Source organism: Chroicocephalus ridibundus, unplaced genomic scaffold (assembly GCF_963924245.1).
Source record: "Chroicocephalus ridibundus unplaced genomic scaffold, bChrRid1.1 SCAFFOLD_159, whole genome shotgun sequence".
Taxonomy (NCBI): Eukaryota; Metazoa; Chordata; class Aves; order Charadriiformes; family Laridae; genus Chroicocephalus; species Chroicocephalus ridibundus.
In genome coordinates, this window is record NW_026961444.1 from 1 (window position 1) to 16,073 (window position 16,073).

Here is a 16,073-nt window from a genome sequence, read left to right on the forward strand (position 1 = left end):
TGCTTTAAATGCAGACAGTAAGACGATTACTAAGGACATGTTAACAGTAGATCCTGCCTTGAGGTTTTGCATGTGGGTGGAGCATAAGCTAGCTTTTCCCGTAGGTTGCATACACAATAATAGACAGCCCTTTTTTAAAATATGGTATTATGGCACTGAATAGTCTTCAAATAGCGTAAGGATGCGTGAGACGTGAAAGGCTGTCTGGCTTTCGGGGGGGCGGAAAAAAGGGTGCCTTTCAAGGGCGCCTTCCAGCATGTGTCTCTGTGCTTGGTTTCAAGGTGTGACAAGATGGTTGCCGCCTCCAAGAGGTTTACGTTCCATCGTGTGCCCAAGGTTCTCACGCTGTGTCTGAAAAGGTTTGGAGACTTCACTGGCAGGAAGATCAGAAAGGTGTGTACGCGATTGGAGTGCAACTTTCTCTTCCTGGAAAGCAGTGCGCTCTTTCACAAGTGTTCCCTGTTGAGTTTTGTGTGTTCCCTTCTGGAGAGAGGAGAGTTCCTGTGGGAAGACAAGCATGTACTCTGCTGCGATGCAGCTGCTTTGGCCGAGAACAGTTTCCTGCCGCCCAAGCCATACATGTTGCTTTAGAGAAAATCCGGGGATCATTTCTTACTCCTCTTGGTGTCTCTGTAGGTTGTGAAGTATCCCGAGTGCTTGGATCTTCGCCCGTATGTGTCTCAGACGGCTGGAGAACCGCTCCTCTACTCCTTATATGCTGTGCTGGTGCACAGCGGTGGCAGCTGTCATGTGGGGCACTATTTCTGCTACACAAAGGTAAAGAGCAACTTCCTTCCTAACAAGGGAAAACTGTAGCCTGGGGACGACAAACTTCCATGTCAGTGTTACTGGCAGGCAAGGTTTTGGGGGAGAAGGTCTCCTGAGGGGCTGGGCTGGATTTGGTTCTGCATACCCTTGGTTCGGTAGTTTTCTGCCTGTGCTTGTGTGGAGAAACCACGCAGTTCATCTCCAGATATCGACGCCTTTCTTGACAGGCCAGCGATGGACGGTGGTACCAGATGGATGATTCCTCTGTGGTTCTTGATGACACCGACACAGTTCTCAGGCAGCAAGCCTATTTACTGTTCTATGTCAGGTAATAAACAAGTGCTAGCCTGTGTTTAGAATACGTTTCCCTTTCATGCTTTTGCTCTTTTTCTTCTCATCCTCCTCAGAGTTTCTCTTTCTGTCACAGGAGACAATTACTACCTGCATCCTTTGGTGCTGTCAAATCTGAACTACCCCACGTCAGTCCTTACCTTTTCTTGCTGGCCTTTAGGCTGCTGGCCTGGTGTAAAGTGCTACTTGTCTGCTCTCTGAAGCTGGCTAATGTCGAGAAGAGGACTTAAAGGGGGCCTACAGGAACGATGGGGAGGGACTCTATCGTGGAGTGTAGTGATAGGGCAAGGGGTAACGGTTTTAACCTGAAAGAGGGAAGATTTAGGTTAGATACGAGGAAGAAATTCTTTACCGTGGGGGTGGTGAGACACTGGAAGAGGATGCCCTGTCCCTGGGGGTGTTCAAGGCCAGGTTGGATGGGGCTTTGAGCAACCTGATCTAGTGGCAGGTGTCCCTGCCCATGGCAGGGGAGATAGAACGAGATGGTGTTGAAGATGCCTTCTAACCCAAACCATGTGATGATTCTCTAATGCTATGCAATGGAGACTGTAGGGGCTACAAAGACGAGGTCTTGCTCCCACGGGGGCTGACCTGGTGGGAAGACCCCAATCAAATTTCCCATTTTTAGTCTTGGTTATGTCTTCTGTCTGTCATAGAAACAGCTCCATGAAAACAACTGACCTCCACAGAAGGCAGCAAGAACAGCCCTAAGCGAACATCCCTTTTTTTTTTTTTTTTTTTCCTCCAGGAGCTCCTCTTTGAAAACTGAAGAAAGGGCTGCTTCTTTGAAAACTGAAGAAAGTGCTCCTTCCTCACCAGCACCATACCATGCCCATTCCTTCATCAGTCAGGGGGCAGCTGGCAGCAAGCAGGTGGGTTCCGTGGGACCACAAGGTCTGCATTGCAGGACTAAGGTAGCTCTGGGGAGGTGGGTCAGGGAAGCAGACGGGCAGTGGATTTCTTTCCAGGATCTTGGCATTGCTCTGTTTTCCCTCCCACATTGCAGCTTCCCTCACAGCCACGACGCTGTGCTCTCCCCAAGCAGCCCACCTAGGTCCATCCCATTTGTCCACCTTTGGCCCTCCTGCCCTTGCAGCTCTCTAGGAGAACCTTTGGGACGTCCTTAGCTGTCCCCTCACAGAGCTTCTGGGGTTTCCTCACTGTTCTGCTCCTTTCAGAGCAGGAGGAAAGGGCAGGACCTTTTCACAGCTCTCTTTGCAGGACATGGCGCTGGGCACGGAGGGCTCTCCAGAGGACAGCAGCTGCTCCACAAAAGCCAGCACCAGCCAGCGAAGGTGGGCCGGTGCACAGGTGGCATCTGCAGGCTGGCCAGGCAGAAGGCAACGTGACTGCCAGGTGCCCTGTCAGCCACGTGACCCTGTGCCGCAGAAGGTGCAGGAAGAGAAGAAAGAGAAGCAGAGATTCATCCCCTCTTCCCGCTGCCAGAGGAGCGGTGGCAGGGAGAGGGCCCGGAGCAGATCTCCACAGGGGGGCACTGATGTGTGCAGGTGGTGCGTGGTCACCACGGACTACGACCCCTCAAGAGGGAGGAGGAGGAGAAGTAGTCTTCCAAGTTGTGACCGCCCTCCCAGGGATGCTGCAGCTGCGGGGCCCTCCAACACCCGCTCCCAGATGCCTCCCGCATCCAGCGCTACTCGGGAGAAAACCCTGCCGAGGCCAAGAGAGCAAAGCAGGTCCCTGCGGCAGGGCCACGATCTCCGCAGACGGTTGGTGGAGAACACGGATTGCCAGCCCTCAGCGAAGAGGAAGAAGATAAGTCCTCCAGGTGGTGACCGATGATGCAGCTCCAGGGCCCTCCACCGCCAGCTCCAAGCGGGCTCCCACAGCCGCTGCTGCTTGGGAGCCAACCCTGCTGAGGAAGAGAGCGCAAAGCTGATCCCTGCAGCGGGGCTGTGCTCTCCGCAGCCAGTTCGTGGAATAAATTTGTTGTATTTCATAAGATACTGGTTTCGTCGTACCGGTTTAGCTCCGGGCTTCAATTGTATTTTTACCAGCTCGGCCGCTTTAGCCCTTACAGGCTTCTTGGTGTCCCATCCAAAAGGGGTTACAGCATCCTCTATCTCAGAAAGAGAGTTGATTGGTACTTCTTTTCCTCCGTTTCCCGTTGTCTTCAGTAACACCTGCAATACATGTATTTGCGCTTCCCAGACGTTCCTTTGTGGAATATGAACTCTAATTTTGTTTTTAGCAAAGGTTATTTGTGCCACTAGTTTGCTTAACCTCAACCAGGGGTTTGGACGGGGATTCCGCTCTCTCAAGCCCCTGTCCCCGCCAATCCGAGTCCCCGTTGACAGCCCCGCTTAGTTCTTCTGGTATCGGGGCCATGGCTGGGCCGGGAGTCCGATTAGATTTTCCCTTTGGACACTCATTTTTCCAGTGCCCTTTCTCTTTACAAAGGGCACGCTGATCCCTCCCTAGTGGGATTCTAGTTCCCAAGTCCCCTCCTGTTCCTCGGCCTCTCCCTCGTTCTCTTGGAAAACCTCAACCTGGGGAGGAGGCTTGAGCCCGTGCAAAAGCAGCTGCCAATATTACCGCCTTCTGCTTCCTTTCCCTCCATTTCTCCTTTTCATTCTCCTCCTTTTCTACCTCTTCCCTATTATTCTGGCCCAGCTGGAGTGCTTCTACACTAATGCACGCAGCATGGGCAACAGAGAGGAGAAGCTGGAAGCCATTGTGCAGCAGGAAAACTGTGACGTAGTCGCCATGGCGGAAACGTGGTGGGATGACTTGCACGACTGGAGTGCTGCGTTAGGTGGCTACGAACTCTTCAGAAGGGAGAGGCAAGGAAGGAGAGGAGGTGGGGTGGCTCTGTATGTTAGGGAGTGTTAGGAATGTCAAGAGCTTCATGATGGTGCCATAGGGTTGAGGGTGTATGGGTAAGAATCAGGGGGAGGGCCAACAAGGCTGATACCATGGTGGGAGTCTGTTACTGCGCACACTCCACCGCCTGCAGGTACAGGCAGCCAGCCGCCCTGGTTCCTGAGCGTTCCGCAGGAGCGGCACCAGCAGGCAGCTCCAAAAACCTTACTGCCTGCAAACACTTGAGCATAGCTGAAACGTGGGCAATTTTTCCTCTTTTTAGGCCTGCTGGTTAAAGACTGGTCTGCTGAGACACGGCTCAGGACCACACCAGGGCCAGCAGCGCTGCTTTCTGCATCCCGTGGCGGCGCTGGGCAGAGGGACGGGTTGCCAGATCCCGGCTCGAGGTACGCGTGTGGCATGTCAGGGTCACTCTCGCCTGGCTTTTCCCAGCAAAGCCCCAGCTGGTGCCAGCCCCGAGCTCTCCGCACCCAGTTCATGGAATAAATTTGTTGTGTTTCATAAGATACTGGTTTTGTCCGCTGACGGAGAGGGAGGGGAGGCCGAGCTGGGGCCACGGGGGCCGCTGCCCCTCGCCCACCCACCGCCCGGGCTGCCAGGAGGAGCCGGGCTGGCACCACCGCCACGGCCCAGCTCCGTCACTGACAGCTGCAGGCTGGAGACCTTGTGGGGCTGGGAGCCGGGGCATTCCTGAGGCCTCCGCCAGCCGAGCCTGCCTGAGGCTGTGGGGCCTGGCTGTGGCAGAGAGCCAGAGCCTCTGAGCACTGCCGGCCCGCTCGCCCTCAGCCTGCGCTGCTGTCCCCGGCCCCTCAGTGGGCCCTTCCCCATGCCGCCGTGGGCCCTGATGCGGTGTGGAGGCCGTGACGCCATCTACTGTGCTAGACGCCATTGCGTAGCAGGCACCGCCTGGCCCCGACCGTGTCTTGTGTCCATTTCAAGTTCTTCTCCAAGCTGAACTACGATACAGTCACCTTCGACGGCCTCCACATCACCCTCTGTGACCTCTGCGAAGTGGGATTTTTGGAATTCCTATATGTGGACATACAGTATTGCATTTTATACCTTTGTCTGTGCAGCAGTCCTGACAAAATGTTGAAACGATCTTGGAAAGAGCAAAGTGAAGCTTGAGTGAAGACGGCCTACTTGTTCAGATTTTTCCGAGTACTCCAAGCTTTTACAGTTCAGTAACTGTTACTTTTCATAATGGAAGTCTAGTAATAGAAGCAAAGCTGATATGAGGTCAAAGTAAACAGGATTTTAAAGATCAGTGGAAAAATATGCGATGATGCTTTTAAAGATGCCGGGAAGGCAAAAGGGGTGGTTGGGACCTATTTTACAAAGGGGGTGGAGGGATGTTCTCTTCCACGCTTACTCTAGAGGCGTGTTCTGTGGGGGCAGAATTCCCTTCAAAAAGCCCGTACTCAAGAACAGTGCATTTAAACTTGCCTCCTTGTAATTTGATCTGAATTTCTTATCATAGATGTTCTCACAATATCCTGGTAGAACGGTAAACTCCAGAGCACAGGTTTCTTGAGTACTCCTTCCTGCCCTGTAATATTCTGTCTCAAAAACCCTTGGAGAATGTGCTATTCTGCTTATCAGGCAAAAGGCAAACAAGTACAAAACCAAAAATGGGACTCTGAACTGTTCTTAGGTGAATAGTTTTAAGGAAGAAGAGTGCTCTTCTAAGACTGTCTCTAGAGCTCAGAACTTGCTTGAGTTCAGTGTTACAGCATGCACTTGACAGTTTTAGTAATGCCACGATGCGATGTCTTCAAAACAAACTCATGCTAACTCCAAAGGAAGTCATTTGGCCTCACAGCCGACGTCTGTCCATCTGTCGACTGGAATGTCTTCCACACTGTGCAAACGTAGCGTTTTAGAGAAAACGTTTGAGCGCCTTTTAAACCTTGCCCTTCACTGTGCCACTTGTTCCGTGACCTTTTTGGCCTACTGAACTAGCTCAATCAAGAAATGGTGATACACCCGTTGGAGATGAGATCATTGATACTTATCTTGGTGGAGACTGAAAATCCAGAAATCGTAGTCCAGTCTGTCAGTCAGGATGTTTTGAGGCGCTGCTTTCAGTGCCAGCCACAGGGATGATTTCTTTGTTGCAAAGCGTACAAGTGGTGTTGATCAGAACAGTTAAAAAATCACATACTGAGAAAGCATGTTTTTAAGCACTAGGGAGAAGAGGTGCTCTTGAGAGTTACGTTGCTTGCTGGTAGAGACAGTCTGGCATGTTACTAGCCGTTTTTATCTCTTACCCTGCAAGTCCTTCCCCCAGTAGCATGCTAGCTGTTTAGCAAGGCCTGTAAGCCTAATGAAGATTTTTCTTTGTCGTTGCGCGTGTAGGCTTGCCTTCTGATGACTTCTGTTCTGAGGAGCGTCTGTGCTTTATCTGGGTGAAGATACTTCTCTCGCTACTGCTCAGAGAGATGCTTTTGCAATGCTGTCAGACCCAAAAGGGTGGATTAAAGCAGGCCATAAATAAAAGGAGGACCTTTTTTCAGTGACTTGTTTGTAGCGTACATATGACACAAGGTATTAAAACTAGCAGATTTTCAGAATTGTAGGTGAATTTAAAAATGGGATTTTCAAATTGCGTGTTAAATGTGAAGCAGTATAAACCTCAGAGCCTGACCTCAGCTGCGTGTAGTTTTTTGCAGGCAGAAGGTTGTGGACACTAGTGCGATAATTGATTTAAGATCTCTAAGTCAGTGTGAGGCAGCAGTCAAAGTAGCCATTGTTTGACTTGTCTGCCTCCATTCATGCCTTGAGATACTTCTTGCCCTTGACTCTTTCAAGCATACTTTTTTCTTGTAGAATAGATAGCAAGTTTTAGACTGTTAGGTCTCTTCTGCCCTTGATTTTTATATACCATAGAATCATAGAATCATAGGGTTGGAAGGGACCTCTGGAGATCATCTAGTCCGACCCCCGTGCCAGAGCAGGGTCACCCAGAGCAGGTTACACAGGAGCCTGTCCAGGCGGCTTTGGAATGTCTCCAGAGACGCAGCCTCCACCACCTCTCTGGGCAGCCTGTTCCAGTGCTCTGCCACCCTGGAAGGAAAGTAGTTCCTCCTCGTGGTTAGGGGGAACTTCCTAAGCTCCAGTTTGTGCCCATTACCTCTTGTCCTGTCACTGGACACCACTGAAAAGAGCCTGGCCCCATCCTCCTGACACCCCCCCTTTCAGTATTTAGAAGCGTTGATAAGGTTGCCCCTCAGCCGTCTTTTTTCCAGACTGAAGAGACCCAAATCCCTCAGCCTTTCTTCATAAGAGAGCTGTTCCAGTCCCATCGGCATCTTGGTAGCTCTCTGCTGCACCCTCTCCAGCAGTTCCCTGTCCCTCTTGAACGGGGGAGCCCAGAACTGGACACAGCACTCCAGGTGCGGCCTCACCAGGGCAGTGTAGAGGGGGAGGATGACTTCCCTCCACCTGCTGGCCACATTTTTCCTGATGCACCCCAGGATGCCATTGGCCTTCTTGGCCACAAGGGCACATTGGTGGCTCATGGTCTTCCTGTTGTCCACCAGGACTCCCAGGTCTCTTTCAGCTGAGCTGCTCTCCAGCAGGTCAGCCCCCAACCTGTCCTGGTGCATGGGGTTATTCCTCCCCAGGTGCAGCACCCTACACTTGCCCTTCTTGAATTTCATAAGGTTCCTCTCTGCCCAGATCTCCAGCCTGTCCAGGGCTCGCTGGATGGCGGCACAGCCTTCCGGTGTGTCAGCCACCCCCCAGCTTTGTGTCATTGGCGAACTTGCTGAGGGTGCACTCTGTCCCCTCATGCAGGTTGTTGATGAATATATTGAACAGGACTGGACCCAGTACTGACGCCCGCGGAACACCACTCGTCACTGACCTCCAACTAGACTCTGTGCCCCTAATCACGACCCTCTGAGCTCGCTCTTTCAACCAGTTATCTATCCACCTCACTGTCCATTCATCGAGCCCACTCTTCACAAGCTTCCCTATGAGGATGCTGTGGGAGACCGTGTCGAAAGCCTTGCTGAAGTCAAGGTAGACCACATCCACTGCACTCCCCTCATCTATCCGTCCAGTCATGCCATCATAGAAGGCTATCAGATTAGTCAGACATGATTTCCCCTTGGTGAATCCACGTTGAGTACTTCCGATAGCTTTCTTTTCCTCCACATGCCTTGAGATGACGCCCAGAACAAGCTGGTCCATCATCTTTCCAGGGATGGAGGTGAGGCTGACCGGCCTGTAGTTCCCCGGCTCCTCCTTCTTGCCTTTTTTGAAGACTGGAGTGACGTTGGCTTTCCTCCAGTCCTCAGGCACCTCGCCTGTTCTCCAGGACCTTTCAAAGATGATGGAGAGCGGCCCAGCAATGACTTCCGCCAGCTCCCTCAGCACTCTCGGGTGCATCCCAACAAGGGCACGGAGTGTGTTTCCTGGCCTCCAAGGCCTTCACGTCCCAAGTCCCTTAGACTGGCTCTCTGTTTAGACATATATTCTGACGCTGGAATAGCTCTTTATAAGTACAGCTTCTCCAGCTCTTTTCCTAGTCTAAGCTCCTTGACAGCGTAGAGAATCAGAGCACCCTTAGAGAGAGCGCTTTTTATTTTGATCTCCTTCTAGATACAGGAATGAATATTATTTTTCAATGGCTATAAAAAGAAGAGCTTGTTCACTATTTCAGTGCCTCACACCCAGAGTCACAGGGATCTTTAACGTTTTTTAACCACCACAGCCCCCGCCCAACTTCCAGAGATTTTGGGGCCGTGACCCGCCTCTTTTGGGGGGAACTCCGTGTAACCCCCCATGCCCCCCTCGCCTGCTCCTCCGACGTGTGGGCCAGGGGATGGAGAGAAGAGGTGGGCGGAGGGGGAACGGCGGGGGCGGCTGAGCTGGCAGTACCTGCCCATCCCGGCCACCGCCGACTCGCCCGAGCAGGCCTTTGCCACCGGCCAGAGCGTCCTGGAGCATCGTCGAGCCATCCTGGCGCCGGAGAACCTGGGCCAGATTCTCATCTTGCACCAAAACTTTGATTTTTTAGAATCAATCAGGAACAGCAACGAGGCGCGGAGCAGGAATCCCCACACTCGTACATGTCTGTGACAGCAGCCCTATTTTCAACCCCAGAAAGTATTACTGCTTGACACCTTTCAGCAAGGCACTATGGAGTTGTACACGACACGGGGCAAATATGATTCTTTCACATCACTGATCAATGTTTCAAAAGGAGACGGCAAGAAACCCAAAGACTGGAAATGATGAGGGGACTGGAACAGCTCTCTTATGCAGAAAGGCTGAGGGATTTGGGTCTTTTCAGTCTGGAAAAAAGACGACTGAGGGGGGACCTTATCAACGCTTCTAAATACTGAAAGAGGGGGTGTCAGGAGGATGGGGCCAGGCTCTTTTCAGTGGCGCCCAGCGACGGGACAAGGGGTAACGGGCACAAACTGGAGCATAGGCACTTCCACCTAAACATGAGGAGGAACTTCTTTGCTGTGAGGGTGGCAGAGCCCTGTCACAGGCTGCCCAGAGAGGTGGTGGAGGCTGCGTCTCTGGAGACATTCCAAAGCCGCCTGGATGCGTTCCTGTGCCACCTGCTCTGGGTGACCCTGCTCTGGCAGGGGGTTGGATGTTGGATGAGATGATCTCCAGAGGGCCCTTCCAACCCCCACCGTTGTGTGATTCTGTGGTGAGCGTTTGGGCCTGTGGGTCACGTCTGCCTTGAAAGGGAGCTCACCCAGAGGTGGTGCCAGCGGAGGACGGGGCTGGGCAGAGCCAGGCCATGTGCCGGGGGAGCCGGGCTCTCTGTTAGCGCTCAGGGGTGCGTCCAGGTGGTAAAGGGGAGGGACTGTCCTGCCGCAAGCCATGTTGGCTGCCCTAGGCCTTGGCTGTCTGGGAGAAGGTGCCGGTAGTGGAGGCTGTTGTTGGTGGCAGCTCTGGAGCAGCTCTGCTGCTGGTTCCATGGCTGCCAAAGCCCGAGCCGGCGGAGCTGTCTGTGCGCACCGACCGGGGCAAACCTTGCTGGGGAAAGCGCTCCTGGGAGGGCTCCAGAGAAGCCCTGTAGGCTGCTGCTTTCTGTGGCTTGCTTTCTTTTTCTCCGTTTCTCTCATTCCAACCACGTCTTTCAACCAGAGAGGAGGGAAGGGGAGTCTGGCCTGGTGTTCAGGCCCCAGTGGAGCCTTGAGCAAAGGGCGGGCTGAGGCCCAAGACCAATCTTGGGCGCTGCTCGGCTGCCCCTTAATGAACCCTACAGCCGCATACTCGGGTGTGGGTATTGCCCACAGCATTGCTGTTAGGGGGGAATGTACCTTGATGAGGGCAAAACCGACAAGGGGCAAAATACTCATGAAAACCATTTTATACTTTATTGAGAGGTTAAACCGTAAATGGTCTCTGGATCTTCCACTCTCCACCGGTGCCAAGACTTCCCAGGTTTTTGTGTCGGGAGATTCTGTACCCGCTTCTTTTGACAGATGACAAAGCTGCAGCCTCCCCAGAGTCCAAAGAAAAGGGCTGTTTGGGGACCTTCTCCTCCTCCAGTGCCACAGAGAGGGAACGTCCCAGGCCTGCACGGCAAACTCATTACCGAGAGAACCTGGTTTTGAAATCTTTGATAGCCTTGGCCATCGTGGGTGCTATTTCTGCAACAGAGGAAGAAAAAAACCCACCAATGGACGAAACCCCCCTCCCATTAAAGCAACAGGCACAGACTGGGGGAGCAGAGAGCAATTCCAAGCTGCAACTTTGCAGAGCCTTTAGCCTCTCCTTAGGGAGAGGAGAGGAGAGGAGAGGAGAGGAGAGGAGAGGAGAGGAGAGGAGAGGAGAGGAGAGGAGAGGAGAGGAGAGGAGAGGAGAGGAGAGGAGAGGAGAGGAGAGGAGAGGAGAGGAGAGGAGAGGAGAGGAGAGGAGAGGAGAGAGGCCGCCAACACGACCCCTCCTGCAGAGCCGGGATTTCCCTCGCGGCAGAAACAGCAGATTTGTGCCTTTGTAAAGGAGGAGCTCTGGGAGACGAAGGGCTGTTCCGCGGTTTGTACTTACTCTTGGCTGGTGGTTTCCTGGGGTCACAGGAGTCCTGCAGTGGCCGGGGCAATCATGGTAGGTCTGCGTGGGGTGGGGGCAGGGGCAGAACGAGATCCCTTGAGCAGGCCAGGGAGAAAACTCAGTGCCCAAGTGGGGCAGGAGCAAAGCGAGCCACCCCGATTTTGGTAGAGCCACGGAGCCACCTCTAGCAGGGCAAGAGTAAATCTCCCTAAATTTCCTAAATTTCTCTGGTATAGGGAAAGGGCAAAATGAGCCTCCCCAGGCAAGAGCGGGGAAACACCAGCTGTCCTGAGAGGGACATGATGAAAAGAAGCCACCCAAGCAACGCTGAGGCCAAAGTGGATGCCCCAAGTGAAGGGTGTAAAGAAGAAAGCCTCCCTGAGTGGCGCAGGAGGAAAAGTAACTGCCCCGAGCTGAGCAGGAGGAACTCAGTGCCCTGAGCAAGAGTAGGGAAAACTAGAGGACCCAGGCGGTGCAGGGGCCCAACTGGCGAGCTCAAGGCGGGCAGGAATAGCAACCAGCTGCCTCGTTGGGGCAGAAGCACTACTCGCTGCCCTCCTGGGGGGTCGAGGGGTTAAACCAGATGCTAAAAAGCCAGCCAGAAACGCGTTTTGGAGGTGCAGGGTGGGAGAGCAGCTGGGTGGGCGCCTGGCAGCCACCCAAGGGGCACCCAGCGCAGTTGCTCAAGGTGTTTTTTTGGTCGCGCTAGTTGAGAGTCAGCCTGTGGCTGTGTCTTGGGGGGTAGATAAAATTCATTGGAAAGGAACCTGTAAGACAGCAGGTGCTTTGCTGCACGAGTCTCACAGACGCAGTCCTGTGTCTGTCAAGAGTGGAAAAGAAGCCCTCAGCCCCCCGAATGTGCCAGCCAAAGCTGTGAAGGGGCTCGCTGGCAGCCCTGGGTACGTTTTTATTGCTGGGGCCGGTGCGGCTCCAGGCAGAGGTGGGAGCTCCGCGGGCAGACGAGCAGCCCTTGGCCAGCAGTGCCTGGGGCAGCCCAACAGCTGCCGGCTGGTGGCTGCAGGAGGTGCCTGGGCTGTGGCGGCTGCGGGGCCGCAGTGCGTCCCCGTGCGTCCGGGTGTGGCCCCTGTCACAAAGGGGCAGTGATGCGGCACCCGCCCGCTGCTTGTGAGCTCACCTGGCCAGGGCTTGGCATCCTGAAGAGCGTGCCAGGGAAAGCCAGTTGGGCTGAGCTGGCCTTCGGGATAACTCGGCTCCTTCCTTTGCCACTTGCTTGGCTACTTTTTTTCCAACCATTGATCGTTTACTGCCCACTTCTCCTCACCTGCCGTCCTCTTGCAAAGGTAATTATGCTTTGAGCTTTAGGACAGATCATGTGGTAGCTAGACACGGGATCAAAGTATAGGCTGGTCTCTCCCTTGGGAGCGGTAGGATGAGCTATTACACCTTGATAGGCTGTCCAGATATGCCCTATGGGTAGAGTTCCTATTTGCTAGTTGTTGTTTCTTTAGCATGTGCTGGGATGGGTAAGCAGGGGGTGGCAGTGCAGTCTGAGGCTTCCCCCAATGTTTCTGTGTTGGAGGTTAGAGCTGGTTGTCCTGGGTGCTCCTGTACAGAACTCAACTTTTAAAATCGGCTTTTGTGCACCACTATGGTCTCATCACTTCTCAAATGTCATTGCCCTGCAGTCACTGCCGAGGGAATGGCCCTGCCACAAAGGATCCTCTTTCCCGCGGCGAAGATTTGCATGGACTGGCAGCAAAGACAGAGAGCTGGAGCGGGACTTGACAACCTGGGCAATACGTGCTTCCTCAACTCCGTGCTGCAGTGCCTGACGTACACCCCCCCTCTGGCCAACTACCTGCTCTCTCGTGAGCACAGTCAGTCGTGTGAGTACTTTTGGGACCATGTCCTTGCAAATCTCTTGGACACTTCCCAAGGATTCCCAGACTCTGGGATTTGATTTGGGAGAAAAGCAGCCCTTCTGTGTAAATCCCCTGAGTGGGTGTGTTCTTTGAACACTCAAGCCTAGAAACCGCTTCTCACATCTGGGTGGTTTCATCTTCAGAAGGGCGCCTCTTTCTCACCACGGGTCTCGTTCCCTATTTCTGCAAGTTAAAAACTCCCTTTGCGTGTTGCACAGAAAACTTCTGTCAGTTGGGCATCCCTCTGAAGAAGGTTTTCTGTGCGTTAAGGCATCCCGGGCTTGTTGGGACGTCGACAGCTTGCGAGAAGAGCAGTGGAGACTGTTTTTCGAACTTCAAGATCTTTGTTAGGTTTCCTGTTGCTATGGATACCTTGCACACCTGAGAAGCTTGTTTCCCCCCTACCCTCCCTCCGTCCCTCCCTCTTCAGGTCGTCAGCAAGGTTTCTGCATGATGTGCATAATGGAGGCACACGTGAAGCGGGTCCTGCGTTCCTCAGCCAGTGCCATCCAGCCCTGGGCTGTGGTCAATGTCCTCAGACGTAAGTCATTGCAGGTGCTTTTATGTGTGTTTGTCCCTTCTGGTAGGAGAGAACTACTAACTTCTTCTCTCTTAGGCATAGGAGAACATTTTGAGCATGGCATGCAGGAAGACGCCCACGACTTCTTACGTTGTACTGTCGATGCCATGCAGAGAGCTTGTCTGCACGGCAGCAGCGAGTAAGCACAAGCAAATGACCTTTGCAATGTTCCCGAGCCCTTTGGACTCCCCGACGGAGTCCCACCAAGGAAAGCCCACGGCCAGGGTTTTCAGACAAAGACAAACGTCTTGGAGGGCGTAACTCTCTGCCTTACCATTTCTCTCCAGCCTGGACATCTCTTCCGAAGCAACTACCATCATCCATCAAATATTTGGGGGCTTCCTGAGATCCAGAGGTACTTTTCCACAACTCTTGCTCTCCTTGGGATTGTCTGTGCCCTTCTGTCTGCCTGTCATAAACAGCTGTTGGTGTGCGTGGCGGAGCAGCTGTGACGAGCGTAAAGCGGCACAGTCCCCTTCCCCTGTCGCTGAGCGTTTCCATTTGCGTTCCAGTCACCTGCTTGAGCTGCAGCGCGATTTCCGATTCCTACGAGGCCTTCCTGGATGTTCCTTTGGATATAAAAGTAAGAGGGTTTGTAACTGTGCTTCAGGACGCCCCAAGGTCCCTGTAGCTTTCCAGACAAACACAGTTGGCTTAAAAGCCAACACAAGAGACCTTGGTGGTGGGTTGCAGGGGAATGGGCGGTCTCCTGCTGGGGAGGCCATGGCAGCGGTCTCCCTGCAGGTGCTGCCTTGAAGCTGCACAAGTGCAAATTATCCTCTCTGCACCCTTGACGTACTCTCCTCCTTCTTCCCTTTGCCCTCCCTCAACCCCAGTCTGGCTCCTCGGCTGACGGGTTGTATTGTTTTCACTCTTGATGACCCTGCTCCCCGTGGGTAGCTGGACTGAGTGGTGCCACAGGGAGGTAGCTCTGGATGGCCCCGGGAATCCCTGGGAATGGAGGGAAGTGCTCGGCATAGTACTGCCCTCTTTCTGCCTCCCTCTGGACGCTGCTTGCGGGTTCATGGTGGGTCTCCTCAGCGTCAGCTACCGGAGATTTTGCGTAAGTGTTTGGGCAAGGGCGTTTCCCGCAGCTCAGTGCTCTCCTCTCTCCCTCCTCCAGGCAGCCGCGTCTGTCACCGCAGCTCTGGAGGACTTTGTGAAACCTGAGCAGCTGGATGGCAACAACTGCTTTAAATGCAGACAGTAAGACGATTACTAAGGACATGTTAACAGTAGATCCTGCCTTGAGGTTTTGCATGTGGTGGAGCATAAGCTAGCTTTTCCCGTAGGTTGCATACACAATAATAAGACAGCCCTTTTTTAAAATATGGTATTATGGCACTGAATAGTCTTCAAATAGCGTAAGGATGCGTGAGACGTGAAAGGCTGTCTGGCTTTCGGGGGGGCGGAAAAAAGGGTGCCTTTCAAGGGCGCCTTCCAGCATGTGTCTCTGTGCTTGGTTTCAAGGTGTGACAAGATGGTTGCCGCCTCCAAGAGGTTTACGTTCCATCGTGTGCCCAAGGTTCTCACGCTGTGTCTGAAAAGGTTTGGAGACTTCACTGGCAGGAAGATCAGAAAGGTGTGTACGCGATTGGAGTGCAACTTTCTCTTCCTGGAAAGCAGTGCGCTCTTTCACAAGTGTTCCCTGTTGAGTTTTGTGTGTTCCCTTCTGGAGAGAGGAGAGTTCCTGTGGGAAGACAAGCATGTACTCTGCTGCGATGCAGCTGCTTTGGCCGAGAACAGTTTCCTGCCGCCCAAGCCATACATGTTGCTTTAGAGAAAATCCGGGGATCATTTCTTACTCCTCTTGGTGTCTCTGTAGGTTGTGAAGTATCCCGAGTGCTTGGATCTTCGCCCGTATGTGTCTCAGACGGCTGGAGAACCGCTCCTCTACTCCTTATATGCTGTGCTGGTGCACAGCGGTGGCAGCTGTCATGTGGGGCACTATTTCTGCTACACAAAGGTAAAGAGCAACTTCCTTCCTAACAAGGGAAAACTGTAGCCTGGGGACGACAAACTTCCATGTCAGTGTTACTGGCAGGCAAGGTTTTGGGGGAGAAGGTCTCCTGAGGGGCTGGGCTGGATTTGGTTCTGCATACCCTTGGTTCGGTAGTTTTCTGCCTGTGCTTGTGTGGAGAAACCACGCAGTTCATCTCCAGATATCGACGCCTTTCTTGACAGGCCAGCGATGGACGGTGGTACCAGATGGATGATTCCTCTGTGGTTCTTGATGACACCGACACAGTTCTCAGGCAGCAAGCCTATTTACTGTTCTATGTCAGGTAATAACAAGTGCTAGCCTGTGTTTAGAATACGTTTCCCTTTCATGCTTTTGCTCTTTTTCTTCTCATCCTCCTCAGAGTTTCTCTTTCTGTCACAGGAGACAATTACTACCTGCATCCTTTGGTGCTGTCAAATCTGAACTACCCCACGTCAGTCCTTACCTTTTCTTGCTGGCCTTTAGGCTGCTGGCCTGGTGTAAAGTGCTACTTGTCTGCTCTCTGAAGCTGGCTAATGTCGAGAAGAGGACTTAAAGGGGGCCTACAGGAACGATGGGGAGGGACTCTATCGTGGAGTGTAGTGATAGGGCAAGGGGTAACGGTTTTAACCTGAAAGAGGGA

At 53.2% G+C, this 16,073-nt stretch overlaps 1 protein-coding gene across 1 annotated transcript; it reads left to right on the forward strand.

Moving 5' to 3' along the window:
- The first annotated feature begins 3,843 nt into the window (after positions 1 to 3,843).
- Positions 3,844 to 15,986, forward strand: LOC134509428 (ubiquitin carboxyl-terminal hydrolase 42-like). Its single transcript, XM_063321962.1, has 14 exons — positions 3,844 to 3,920; positions 4,860 to 5,006; positions 6,633 to 6,685; positions 8,789 to 9,034; positions 12,633 to 12,833; positions 13,300 to 13,410; positions 13,486 to 13,588; positions 13,737 to 13,804; positions 13,962 to 14,032; positions 14,573 to 14,655; positions 14,920 to 15,031; positions 15,275 to 15,415; positions 15,634 to 15,734; positions 15,833 to 15,986. The coding sequence occupies exons 1-14, from the start codon at positions 3,844 to 3,846 to the stop codon at positions 15,984 to 15,986; spliced, it is 1,668 nt and encodes a 555-aa protein (XP_063178032.1).
- Positions 15,987 to 16,073: the final 87 nt, after the last annotated feature.

Excerpts from the sequence above, each read along its gene's own strand:
- LOC134509428 (XM_063321962.1), top strand. The coding sequence starts at position 3,844 with ATGGCGGAAACGTGGTGGGATGACTTGCACGACTGGAGTGCTGCGTTA. Across the intron at positions 6,686-8,788 it reads TTTAAGATCTCTAAGTCAGT|GGGATGGAGAGAAGAGGTGG; the intron begins GTGAGGCAGCAG and ends CGTGTGGGCCAG. Across the intron at positions 9,035-12,632 it reads GAGCAGGAATCCCCACACTC|TCACTGCCGAGGGAATGGCC; the intron begins GTACATGTCTGT and ends ATTGCCCTGCAG.